Source organism: Cetorhinus maximus, chromosome 10 (genome assembly GCF_964194155.1).
Source record: "Cetorhinus maximus chromosome 10, sCetMax3.hap1.1, whole genome shotgun sequence".
NCBI lineage: Eukaryota > Metazoa > Chordata > Chondrichthyes > Lamniformes > Cetorhinidae > Cetorhinus > Cetorhinus maximus.
Genome location: NC_135888.1, coordinates 48,923,839 through 48,938,248, shown reverse-complemented (window position 1 = coordinate 48,938,248; position 14,410 = coordinate 48,923,839). Strand labels below are relative to the sequence as shown.

Here is a 14,410-nt window from a genome sequence, read left to right as displayed (position 1 = left end):
CTCCCTGTCGCTTGCCATTTCAACACACCATCCTGTTCTCATGTCCACATGTCCGTCCTTGGCCTGCTGCAATGTTCCAGTGAAGCTCAACGCAAACTGGAGGAACAACACCTCATCTTCCCGCTAGGTGCTTTACAGCCTTCCGGACTGAATATTGAGTTCAACAATTTTGGATCATGAACTCTCTCCTCCATCCCCACCCCCTTTCCGATCCCCCTTTTTCCAATAATTTATATATATTTTTCTTTTCCCACCTATTTCCATTATTTTTAAATGTATTTCCATGCATTGTTTTATCTCTACCTTCTGGCCTATTTTGATCCCTTCCCCTCACCCCACCCAGGCTATCTGTCCCTTGCTCGTCCTGCTTTCTACCCTTAATGTCACCATTAGCACATTTCTTAGCTAATATCACCACCGTCAACATCTCTTTGTCCCTTTGTCTATGACATCCTTTGGCAATCTCCACCTATCACTGGTCCTCTATCCAGCTCAACTTGTCCCACCCTCCCTTAAACCAGCTTATATTTCATCTCTTTTCTATTTTTCCTTAGTTCTGAGTGAAGAGTCATACGGACTCAAAACGTTAACTGTATTCCTCTCCGCAGATGCTGTCAGACCTGCTGAGTTTTTCCAGTTTTTACAATCTGTGACCACATGGCCTTGCATATTCCCCGAATCTACCATTACCATCAAGCCAGGGGATCAACCCTTGTCCAATGAAGAGTGCAGGTGGGCAAGCCAGAGGAGCAGCACCAGGCATACCTAAAAATGAGGTCTCAAGCTGGTAAAGCTGCAACACAGGACTACTTGCATGCCAAATAGCATAAGCGGCAAGTGATAAGACAGAGCTAAGCGATCCCACAATCAACGGATCAGATCTAAACTCTGCAGTCCTGCCACATCCTGTCATGAATGGTGGTGGACAATTAAATAACTCACTGGAGGAGGAGGTTCCACAAATATCCCCATCCTCAATGATGGAGGAATCCAGCACATCAGCGCAAAAGATAAGGCTGAAGCATTTTCTGCAATCTTCAGCCAGAAGTGCCTTGTGGATGATCCATCTCGGCCTCCTCCGGAGGTCCCCAGCATCACCGATGCCAATCTTCAGACAATTGGATTCGCTCTACATGATATCAAGAAATAGCTGAATGCACTGGATAGTGCAATGGCTATGGGCCCTGACAATATTCCAGCAATAGTACTAAAGGCATGTGCTCCAGAACTTGCCGCATCCCTAGCCAAACTGTTCCAGTACAGCTACAACACTGGCATCTACCCAGATATGTGGAAAATTGCCCAGGCATGTCCTGTACACAAAAAGCAGGACAAATCCAACCCAGCCAATTACCGCCCCATTTGTCTACTCTCAATCATCATTCAAGTAATGGAAGGGGTCATCAACAGTGCTATCAAGCAGCAGTTGCTTAGCAATAACCTGCTCACTGATGCTCAGTTTGGGTTCTGCCAGGGCCACCCAGCTCCTGATCTCATTACAGCCTTGGATCAAACATGGACAAAAGAGCTGAACCCCCGAGGTGAGGTGAGAGTGACTGCCCTTAACATCAAGGTCGCATTTGACCAGGTGTGGCGTCAAGGAGCCCTAGCAGAACTGGAGTCAATGGGAATCAGGGGGAAAACTCTCCCCTGGTTAGAGTCATACCTAGCACAAAGGAAGATCGTTGTGGTTGTTGGAGGTCAGTCATCTCGGCTGCAGGACATCACTGCAGGAGTTCCTCAGGGTAGTGTCCTCAGCCCAACCATCTTCAGCTGCTTCATCAATGACCTTCCTTCCATCATAAGGTCAGAAGTGGGGATGTTTGCTGATGATTGCACAATGTTCAGCACCATTTGCAACTTCACATATACTGGAGCAGTCCATGTCCAAATGCAGCAAGACCTGGACAATATCGAGGCTTGAGCTGACAAGTTATTCCACACAAGTGCCAGGCAATGACCATCTCCAACAAGAGGGAATCTAACCATCGCCCCTTAATATTCAATGGCATTACCATCACTGAATCTCCCACTATCAACATCCTGGGGGTTACCATTGACCAGAAACTGAACTGGACTAGCCATATAAATACCTGTGGCTACAAGAGCAGGTCAGAGGCTAGGAATCCTGTGACAAGTAATCCAGCTCCTGACTCCCCAAAGCCTGTCCACCATCTTCAAGGCACAAGTCAGGAATGTGATCGAATACTCCCCACTTGCTTGGATGAGTGCATCTTCCACAACATTCAAGAAGCTTGACACCGTCCAGGACAAAGCAGCCTGCTTGATTGACACCACATCCACAAACATTCACTCCATCCACCACCATTGAGCAGTAGCAGCAGTATGTACCATCAACAAGATGCACTGCAGGAATTCACCAAGGCTCCTTAGACAGCACCTTCCAAACCCACGACCAATACCATCTAGAAGGACAAATGCAGCAGATAGATGGGAACACCACCACCTGGAAGTTCCCCTCCAAGTCACTTACCATGCTGACTTGGGAATATATCACTGTTCCTTCACCTTTGCTGGATCAAAATCCTGGAACTTCCTTCCTAACAGCACTGTGGGTGTACCAACACTACATGGACTGCAGCTGTTCAAGAAGGCAGTTTACCACCACCTCAAGGGCAACTAGGAATGGGCAATAAACGCTGACCTAGCCAGCAAAGCCCACATCCCGTGAATGAATTTTAAAAAGTTCCTGAGACTCCTCAGTTCGGTGACAGAGTCCTTTGTTACGATAGGCAGGTAAATGATAGCACATTCTGTACAGATTAATGATATTCTCTTCTTTAATTAATTGCTTGGTATAGGTTACACTGGATTTATTCCACGAATGAGTAACGAGTTTGGGCATCCTTACCAAGATCAGGTGAAGACTGCAATGGACAAGTTTCAGCAGAAACAGGTACCAGCATCTCTCCAACTCGGTCTCAAGAGTGCACTCCCCAATGTTTTTCACAGGTCAGGTCTTTTCATTTGAAACCTTTCTTTCTTCAAATTTTGATCAATAGCACCAATATATTATTTCATTAGGTGCAACTGGGCTGCTGGCAAAGTGACAATTTCCTTTTTAATGCTTACATGTCATCTCAAAAGTTGATCTTGCTACATCTACATGGAAGTCCTTAGAGATCTGAGCTTCAATCCTCTTTTAAATCAGAAGCCAATGTTAGTGAGTGTCATTTCCAATGCAAAGAATTTAAGAAATCAGAAATCAGGGAGGTTGGGGCACACTAGGTGGAAGAGGGACATGTTGAGGCAATAATTCAAGTTCTGTATTTTAAGTTTCTCACCCCCTAATATGGCTCGAGCTTTGGGCAGGGGTACCAGTGTCCAAGTCAGAAACTCTACCAGCAGTGCCAAGCTTCAGTAGGTTCTTATCCACACATTCACCCACTGAATTTGGGTGCAAACAATACCTAGGAGGTCCTGTGCCCAGGGGAAGATCAGTTGATTCTTGGAAGGGGCTGAAACAGAACACAATGAGTAAATCCATGGCCAGGATTTTCCAGTCGTCAGGCAGGCTCAGCTGGGGCGAGTGGGAGCGGCCGCGAATCAGACTGCCGCCCACGATCAGGCCGCGACCAATTAACAGCCAGCCAGCATGAATCGCGCACTGCAGCGCTGCCTATGTGGGGGGGAGGAGGACGAGTGCGGAACTTCACACATGCACGCAGGTGCGCACAGTAAAAGCTCCCTGAAGCACAGACCTGCCTCAGGGAGCTGAAGCTTTTTGAACAGAAAAAATAAAGAATTTAAAAATGTTAATAACATGTCCCCTCATGACTCTGTCATATGAGCAGGGACATGTTACAAATTAGATCCCGCCTATGGATGAGGCTTTGCGAAAAATCCAAAGACCATAGAACCATAGAAAAGTTACAGCACAGAAGGAGGCCATTCGGCCCATCTTGTCCATTCCAGCCCAGATGCCCTTTCTAATCCCACCTTCCTGCCGTGGCCCTGCAGCTTACAGCGCTTAAGGTGCAGATCCAGGTACTTTTTAAAAGAGTTTAGAGTTTCTGCCTCTACCACCAACTTGGGCAGTGAATTCCAAACACCCACTACCCTCTGTGTAAAAATGTTCTTCCTACACCTCCTGCCGCTTATCTTGAATCTATGTCCCCTGGTTCTAGAATTCTCCACCAAGGGAAACAATTTTATCCTGTCCACTCTATCTATTCCCCTCATAATTTTGTACACCTCAATCAAGTCACCTCTCAGCCTTCTTTGTTCTAAGGAAAATAACCCCAACCCATCCTATCTCTCCTAGTAGCTACACTTTTCTAACCCTGGCAACATTCTTGTAAACCTCCTCTGCACTCTCTCCAGAGCTATTACGTCCTTCCTGTAATGTGGTGACCAGAACTGCACACAATACTCCAGTTGTGGTCTCACCAGTGTTTTATACAATTCCAACAAAATATCCTTACTTTTATATTCTATACCTCTGCCAATGAAGGAGAGCATTCCATATGCCTTCTTTACAACCTTGCCTACTTGAACTGCTGCCTTCAGGGACCTGTGTACTTGCATGCCAAGATCTCTCACTTCATCTACCCCTCTTAGTATATTCCCATTTATTGTGTAATCCCTGTAACTGTTTGACCTCCCTAAATGTATGATCTCACACTTTGTTCAAATCTATCTGCCACTTTACCGCCCACTCCACCAACCCATCTATATTGTTTTGGAGATTATGGCTATCCTCTACACTATCCACTACTCGGTCAATCTTTGTGTCATCTGCAAATTTCCCAATCGTGCCCCCCACGTTCACGTCCAAATCGTTAATATATAACACAAACAGCAAGGGTCCCAACACCGAGCCCTGTGGAACACCACTTGAGACAACTTGCCATTCGCAAGGGCATCCATCGACCATTACCCTTTGTTTCCTGTTACAAAGCCAACCTTTTATCACATTTTGCCACATTACCCTGAATCCCATGGGCTTTTACTTTCCTGACCAATCTGCCATATGGGACCTTGTCAAATGCCTTGCTAAAATCCATGTACACAACATCCACTGCACTACCTTCATCAACCCTTCTTGTCACTTCCTCAAAGAATTCAATCAAATTTGTGAGGCAAGACCTTTTAACATCCCTGACTAGTCCATGCCTTTCCACATGACAGTTAATCCTATCTCTCAGGATTGATTCTACTAATTTGCTCACCACCGATGTAAGACTAACTGGCCTATAATTGTTTGGCATTTCCTTTGATCCCTTCTTAAACAATGGAACTATGTTTGCATTTCTCCAATCCTCTGGTACCTCCCCTGCATCACTTGGCCTTTTTGCCTCCCCGCTAACTGTAAGGTTGGATCAGCAGTGAAAATTTTCATTTAATTGGAACTTTAATGGCCTTAATAGGCCTGTTATTTGTTGGCGGGCATGCTGTTAACTCCCACGTGCACCCGCCAACTGAAATATCGCGCGAGTGTGTGATGACGTTGGAACACTCACCCGAAGTCATCATGCACCATTTTACGCTCACTTGGGTCAGGCGCATGCCTGCCCGACGAGTGCAATCTTCTGCTCCATATGTTTGCACCTTATCAAACACACTGGGTTGGATTCCCACCAAATAACTATCTGTCCAGAGATCCACAGCCTAAAACTAAGCAAATCACCCCTCACCACACTCACCCCAGCCCTGGGGCAGGCTGCTGGCTCCAGGCTTCAACAATACGTGGTGGTCCAGCCAACTGGTCTCTGGGCCAAAAGGCGGTTGATCCAAAGGTGGTGGATTTGTGGAACCAGGTGGGGGAAGCTGCCCAGCTCCTGTTGGCTCCTCTACATCCTAATTTTATGTCCCACACATTGTCCTTTTAAGTAAGTAAGAATCTTTTGCCTTGTAAGATGATGATTTGCACTGTGTTGGTCAACCCTATGTTAGCATTGCCTGGTGCGGCTCAGAGGCCCCACTCTGGTATGGCAGTCTCTGCCTCATTTGCTGCTGAGGAGGACCGTGTGCTGAGAAGGTGCATGATTCACTGGTCTCTGTTTTCTCTGGGCCCTTTACTCAGCCAGCTAGGTTCTTTTGTTTCTGCTCACCTCTTCCAATATCCTTCCAAAGTCAGCCTCCAGAGGTCACAGCTATCAGCGACTGACTTACAGTTGTCAGTGTCAATATCCGCCATCTTCATATCTCACTTTCAGGTGTCCTTGTAGTGGAGATAAGGATGCCCAGGAGGTCATGACCCAGTGGTCAGTTTGCTGTACAGAAAATCTTTGGGGATACGACCATTATCAGGCTGATGAAAGGTGGCCAAGCCAGCGGAGACGTCATTGGCTTAGTAATGAGTGTATCCTGATGGAATTAGCACGATCCAAGACCTTTGAGCTGCGTGACCTTGTTCTGCCAAGAGATGTCAGGGATACGTCTGAGACAGTGAAGGTGGAAACTGTTCAGCCTTTTCTCCTGCCGAGCATATGTTGTCCAGGTCTCACCACTGTAGAGGAGTGCGCTGAGGGTGCAGGCTTGGTAGACTCGGAGTTTGGTGTTCTCAGTCAGATTGCTGTTGTTTCACACTCTCTTACTCAGCTTGGACATAACTGCTGCAGCTTCTGTGATGTGTGAGTTAATTTCAGCATCAAGTGACAGGTTGCTGGTGATTGTGCAGCCGAGATATGTGAAGCTATCACAGAATCACAGAATCACACAGTGCAGAAGAGGCCCTTCGGCCCATCGAGTCTGCACCAACACGTGAGAAACACATCAACAACCTCCAGCATCACATTGTCAATGCTGATAGCTGGCAGTATGGCAACATCCTGGACCATGACATTTAGCTTCCTGATGCTGATGCTCTTTACAAGCATTAGAGGCTGCTCACTTGCTGCTGAAGGTGTTCCTCTGAATGGAATGCTAATTTGGCATCATCAGCATAGAGCAACTTTCTGCTGAGGGTTTGGCACAACTTTGTCTTGGATCTTAGGCGAGTAAGGCTGAACAGCTTTGCATCAGCCCTGATATGTAAGCAGACCCCCTCTGTAGATGACCTGAAGACGTATGACAACAGCGACAAGAGAAGACAAGAGGCACATGACAAGAGTATACCAAGGAGTGTCAGTGGCAGAACACAACCCTGTTTTACCCCACTGCAGATCTCAAAGGGTTCTGATGTTTCCCCATCACAGCTGGCCTTACCCATCATGTTGTCATGGAAAGAGGAGCAACTTTGGTGGGCAGTCTATTTTCTCCATCAGCTTAGATAGACCACCTCTGCTCACATGGTCGAGTGCTTTGGTGAGGTCAATGAAGGAAATATTCAGTGGTCTCCTTTGTTCACAGCATTTCCCTTGCAGCTGCAAGACTGAGAAGATCATGTTCTTCTAGTTCTGAAACCGTACTGGGATTCGGGATAGATGCGTTCAGCCAGGAGCTGCAGTCTGACAAGGGCAACAAAGGCAAATACTTTTCCCACAATGCTCAGTAGGGTGATGCCTCGATATTTGTTACAATCGCTGCCGTCGTCCTTGGTTCTTGTACAGTATCTTTGCAGCACACATATCCTGGGGCTCTGCACCTTCCCTGCAGCAGAGACAGAGAAGTTCATGCAGATGCTGCAGGAGTGCCAGTTTCTCTTGCTAGATGAGTTCAGGTGGTATAGCATCAGCACATGGAGCTGCCATTGACAAGTGAATCATCAGCTTTGCTCAGCTCCTCCACTGTGGGTTCAATATTCAACTCTGTCATGACAGGCAAGCTTTCTATTGTGAAATAAAAGCAAAATATTACAGAAGCTGGAAATCTGAAACTAAAACAAAAATTGCTGGAAAAACTCAACAGGTACAGACTCGAAACGTTAACTCTGTTTTTCTCTCCACAGATGCTGTCAGACCTGCTGAGTTTTTCCAGCAATTTTTGTTTTTGTTTCAGATTTCTATTGTGCCTAATGCTTCCTCAGTGACAGTGTTCTCCCGAGAGTACAGCTCAAGGTAATGTTCCACCTGTCTCTCCAATTGTTTATTGCAGTTGGTGATGACCTCCCCTACTTTTGTTTTGGAGCCGTTTTCTTTGCTGACAGACTGTTGCCTTTTTGATCCCTTCGTACACACCCCTAGCATTCCCTGTGTTGAAGAACATCTGGATATTTTGGCAAAGTTGTAACCAGTAGTCATTGGCGCATCACCTAGCAGTCTGCTAGATTTTACCTCAAGCAGTTCTTTGTGTATTCAGAATCTTCTCACTCAGATCTGTCTTGTAGATAATAAAAGCGGACCTTTGGTTTCAACGACAAGTTCCATCACAGTGATGTTAGCCTCCAACCAGTCAGCATTTTTTTGGTCTTGTTTCCCATATGTTGAGAGTGCGGTATTGTAAATGGTGTCTTGAATTATGTTCCATTTTGCTTCTTCACTGTGTGTGAATGCCACAGAGCGCCTGTTCAATCAAGCTGAGAAGTGTTGGGTTTTTATCTGGATAGGCAGAATGGCTGATGTTGATATGAGGACGACGTTTCTGCTTTGAATGAAGAAACTTCAAGAGTTGCATCCTAACCCAGGAGCACAGTATGGAAAGATCTGTATCACAGTCAGCACTGTGGTAGCTGTGTGTGTTGATAATACTGTTCAGAGTTGCCTCTGGTAATGATCAGATCCAGCTGGTGTCAATGTCCTGATGTTGGATGTCTCCAGGACGCCTTGTGGCATGGTTTGTTCTGAAAGGTGTTAGTTACACAAAGCTCATGGTAGTAGCGAAGCTCAAGTAGTCTCAGTCCATTCTCATTTATCTTTCCCAGGCCATGATGTTCAAGGCAGAAGGGCCATGCTTCATGGTCCATGCCCACTGTTGCATTGAAAGCCCTAAGTTGGTAAAGATGTTCTACCTGAGGGGTTCTGCTGATAATAATGTCAAGCTCTTCATAGAACTGGTCTTTTGCATCTGTAGTGGAGCACTGCATTGGAGCATGAGTATGTATTAACTGGCCCTGTTTTAGTTGAGGGGCAGATGGAGAAAACAGGAGCTAAACCATTCTTGGGGGGGTTCTATCATTGACAGTAGAGAATTCCTTACAGTGAAGCCTACACCTTGCTCACATGTTTCCTCTGAACTCTTCCCCTGCCAGATGAAGGTGTAATGTTTTTCTTTCAGTGATCCACTCATGCTGAGTTGGTCTCTCATAGGGAAGCTATGTCAACATTCAGCCTATCAAGTTCTATGTCAATCGTGGTTGTCTTGCTTACGTTATCAACCAGCTGCAAACCATCTGTCAATCCCCTACACGTGGTCCTGACGTTCCAGTTTGCCAATCGAAGAGTTGGCATCTTCTTTCTTTTCCTTTGTTTTGTTTGCCTGATGCGATGGATTCCATCCACTTGTTGAGCAGAGACTCTAAGCTCCAAGCACCCATTGATGCAAATGGACCATGATGGGTTAGCACCTTACTAGTTGGGGTCTGCCCAACTTGAGATGGGCGGTGGCTGAATAGTGGGACATAGTGATCACTCCCACCATTGGAGATGTCAGAGAAGCATTCTCTACACCAATTGAGTTGGGCTTATCGTTTGTAACTGCTTTGTTAATGCTCTGCAGCAAAGATGGAGTGTCCTCTGTGTGGAGACCCTGGGCTGCCCAAACAATAGGGTCGCCCTTTCAATGTCATCAGTTGAGACCAAAGGAATACAGAGCACTATGTTTGTCATCGGCTTGGTTGCAGGAGTTGCCAGAAAGATTAAATATTTAGATAACAATCTACTTTGGGTTCCACCCCAGATTTTTGTCAGGGTTTACTCCCTTAGCCTTCAACTTTCCCAAAGCACCGATAACGCTGTGGAGCTACTTGCCCATAGCTGGGAGTTTGATTCATGAGGACTAAGGCATTTTCCTCATGCCAGTGGGCCTGCATACTGCATGTCTGGGGGCCAAACCTCCTCCAAGATCCTCTGAAGGTTTAGCCTTGGGCCACAGGGAACCCAGTTTCTCTGTGTCACCATAAGGAAGCACAGCTGAGGACTTGCCAATGGAGATACTGTGTACTGACAGGGATGGACTTACACATTTGGTTCTCTTTTTCGTAGTGCTGTTAGCCAGTGGTGTAGACAGAAAATGAGAAGCAAATCATCACACAACAGCAGAAAGCATACTAACTCTCTTCACCCATACACTGGATGCATCACATCGACCTGCCTCAATCACTGAGAGACTATCATTTGCCTTAATATAATTGGATGCTGTATCTGGGAGTAGGACAGGCACACAGAATTAGGATGACTAGTCATGTGGAGGATAAGCATCAGCAATCATCCCATTTGATTTGCAATCCTGCGATGGTTTCATACTCCCTCATCACTTGCCTACTGTGGAAAGACCCTGGGTCACTGAGACCAGTGCCTCCGAAACGGCAAGTTCAGTTCAGTCTTAAAATTACATTGGGGTCCTATTGGTGTCAGAAGAAGTCCATTTAAATATTTCACGCAGCTAGGTTTCCATCACAGATAGCCCTTGCCCCCACCATTGGATGGATCGCATTAAAATGTTGAGAACAGGAAGTGAGCTCATGCACTAAAACATTTCCCTGTTCTCAGTTTGAAATCTCAGATAGGACATACCCTGATTGTGAACCTTTTCTTTTCAGTATTTTGTGAGAAACAATCTGAGAGGTTGCCGAGAGGATGTTCCACAGCCTGAAAGTAAACTTTACCTCAGCACACCAATGGTTCCTAAATATGGTGGTCACGTGCCAGGTATGTGTTGGTTATAACTGTCCAGTCATTGTGCAAACCCTCCATACACAACTCATTTACCATATATTAGAACATAATGGATAGGCCATTTAGCTGCTTGGGCCTGATCTGTGACCAAATCCATGTATCCATCTTTGCTCCACATCCCTTAATCTCTTTGATTAACAAAAATCTCTCAGGCTGATTTAAAATTGACAATGGATCTAGCATCAATTGTCATTTGTGGAAGAGAGTTCCAAACTTCTACCATCCTTGGTGTGCAGAAGTGTTTCCTAATTTTACTTCTGAAAGGTTTGGCTCTAATTTTTTAGATTATGCCCCCTAGTGTTTGACTCCCCAACAAACAGAAATAGTTTCTATCCACCCTTTCAGTTCCCCTTAATATCTCAAAAACCTTGATTAAATCACCCCTTAACCTTGTAAATTCCAGTGAATATAACCTGGCGTGTTTGCTTGCAGGTTCCCTTGGGAAGTCTTCCATTCAAAGACATTCAGTGCCTGATTGAGGGACCCAACATCAGGAAAGGGGGCCCACTGAAAGCCAACCCCTACCCTTGCTGCCGATCCCCTCCTCTCCTGCAATCTTCTTCTCGCCATCACTCACCTGAGTTGCAGGCCCTCCTCGATCTGAAGCCTGGGTGTTGTACCAGCAGTGGTGGTGTTGCTGAGTACCGAAGAGCTGCCAGCCTCTGATTGGCTGACAGCTCCTAGCAGACAGGACTTACACCCTGGGGTCCTTGATCCCAGGGTAGGCCCACAGCTGGCCTGAATGGCGCAAGATGCAGCGAGCTTTCCCGAAGAGGTAATGCGGGGTTTTGTCAGCTCTCCAGCCAATGGCCGAAAACCCCTATGCTTTCACAAGATTCAGCCCTTTATTGAACTTCATTGTATCATGATTACTATTGAATAACTGTTCACACATCATTAGGTTGTTAACTAAATTTGGTTCATTACTAAATGGAAGATGGTAATGTTCGCTTGGTGGTTCTAGGGAATAATGTTGCAGAAAACTGTCCTGAACATATTTAAGAAATTTGCTACCTTTCTGACATGTACTAGTCTGCTTATCCCGATTTGTATGAAAGTTTAATCTAATTTCTGTACTATTTCACAGCTATTACAACTCATCTTCATTGTTTTTTATACCCATGAAGTCTCTGCTACTTGCTTACCTCACATTATATCCTCTCTTACCATTGAAGTCATTTCATTCTTAATCACTATTGTTACTTCTCTCCCTCTACCATTTCCTATCTTTCCTGTAGAACTTATAACCTGGTCTATTTAGGTTCCAGTATACCTTGCAACCATATTTAATAAATGGCTACTATGTCATACCCTACAAGTCGAATTTTCACCAGCAATTCATTCCATTTATTTGTCATACTCTGTGACTTTGTATAAAGCATGTTTATTTGGGACATATACTCTAACCTGTCCTGCTCCAAGGTTTTACTCACGTGCATTTACTTTTATCATATGTGTTTTATTTGTTCGTCTGGTGCAATGGATTCTGTCCACTTGCTGAGTACAGACTAAGCTCCAAGCATTCAGTGAAGCAGATGGATCGTGGCAGGTTAGCACCTTACTAGTCAAGGGCTGCCTGGCTTCAGGTGGACGATGACTGACCAGTGGGACACAATGGTCCCTCCCACTGTTGGAGACAGCCTGTTGCACCTGTTCTCTGCCCAGAGTTGGGCTTATCACTCATAACTGCTGTCTGCCATGTTGTGTTAACTCGCTGCAGCGAAACTAGAATGTCCTCTACAAGCCTGGGCAAAATTTATGGAGCTCCTGAACTTTCCAAATGTCAGGGACCCCCTCTCGACCTCATCAGTTGAGTCCAAAGAAATACCGACCACTACATTTGGCAAGGGCTTGGTTGCAGGAGTTACTGGAAAGATGACATATTTAGACATCAGTCCACTGTTGACCTCCACCCCAGATTTTTTGTCAAGGTTTACTCCCTAGCCTTCAACTCTCCCAAGGTATCCACAAGGCATTGGGGCTATTTGCCCATTTGCTCCTTCAATTCTGATCAGCTGATCAAATACATCATGCCTGCATGCTCTGTACTTTAACTCCATATACCCAGAAGGAAAAAACAGTTCGGACCAGTTGAAGCATGAACTGGCATTAATTGTTGCTCAACTGGATTTCAATGGAAGCAACTAATAAACTGGCAATTCTACTGGACTCTTTGGAAATCTAATAGGGGCTTCCATTTTTCGAGTGTTAACCTTTGTAGGCACCAGTACTCTCAGCCAGCTTAAGCTGGTATTGCAGCTATTGTCAGTTTTACTAAACTGAACATATGCCTCTTCCTCATCCCCCTTTATCCAACCCAACCTCCCACAACCTCACAGAGCCTCACCCCTCCCCTGGCTTGTTTCCAGCCAACTAAAACACATGTAAAACCTTACAGGTGCAAAACTTGGATCTATAGCTTGGGAGGCCAAAAGCCTTTTGAGTAGGCACACTACGCCTCCAGTTGCTTCCACTGCATGGTACCCATTGCAAAGAAGGGTACTCGCAGAGGTGACCCGTGTGTACAGCAGAAGCTTCTGAACTGATACTGTCATGACATCATTCAGCCATACCGGCTGATTTTGACACTCTATTTGAAAACTAACACACAGATCCATTCAACGTCTTTGCTTGTTACCAAAAAATCTCAGTTCAGCTACAAGAGGGGGCCAGCATGAGTGATACTTGAAAGGCCGGACACCCAACTTGCATGTAAGGTCATTTAAAATTACTTGCGCCATTGCAATGTTTCTGGAAATACTGTAGAGTATTTTTGGAGGTGCTGTAGTGAGTACCCCAAATGCTTACATGAATCAATAAAGCCTTTAGCTGGTATCTGCTGCAAAAGTAAATGTTTCAGTGAGTAGATTATAATAAAAACTATGAGACTCTGATATTTCAGGCTGGTTTGTGGTCTCAATCTTTTGTCAGCTGATATAACGAGAACCATAATTCTGTTTCTCACTCATTCAATACCTTGTGTTTTATAGGGGCTAACTTTGATATTGGATCAACGTTTGGCAAGAATTCTAGGATTGCTCATAGACAAATCCATTGTCTATGATTTCAACTTGGTATGCAAAGTCATGTTATCTGAGGATTTATTGGCATCTTATAGCATTTGTAACTGAAGCTTAGTAAACACAGGAAAATACCAAAGTAAAAAGGAAAGGCATTGTTAAGATAGGCTGGAATGTGATAAATAAAGGATGGTTCTGCACAAAAATATAAACAACACTGCTCCTTGACCTACAGCAAAGAACCCAAATGATGCCAGGCACAAGCAACCTCAAACTGTTGAGAGTTCACACAAGTATCAGACTGTTTACTATGTTAATTCCACAGCCTTGATTTTAGCTCAAGGCACGAGTCATGTGGACAGAGCCTAAGTGGAGGGCAAACACATCAAGATTTTCATTCACAGGCCTCATCTATATAAGCCCTGTCAGTCTCCTGCCCTAACCTGGACGATAGCCCTACTGGATGGTGGGCAGATGCAGGATGTCAGGCAATAGATGGTCAATATCAGGCACCATAAAGGAACAGTCTTCTGCTTCTGCTCTGGTTGTGTTGGCATCAGAGACTGATATCCATATTCTGACAAACAATTATAAATGTGGTTAGTGCTAGCCCACTAATATGGTAGTCATGATAACAAAAAACTTATAAATGAA

General features: G+C 45.2%; 1 protein-coding gene across 1 annotated transcript in view; it reads left to right on the top strand.

Moving 5' to 3' along the window:
* LOC144685318 (ciliary microtubule inner protein 2B-like) overlaps positions 1-13,957 on the top strand; it is a 42,269-nt gene extending 28,312 nt beyond the window's left edge. The window contains exons 7-9 of the mRNA XM_078549728.1: positions 2,823-2,917; positions 10,601-10,709; positions 13,727-13,957. Of these exons, the coding sequence (XP_078405854.1) occupies positions 2,823-2,917; positions 10,601-10,709; positions 13,727-13,800 (278 nt within the window). The 3' untranslated portion in view covers positions 13,801-13,957. The remainder of the gene's footprint in view (positions 1-2,822; positions 2,918-10,600; positions 10,710-13,726) is intronic.
* Positions 13,958-14,410: the final 453 nt, after the last annotated feature.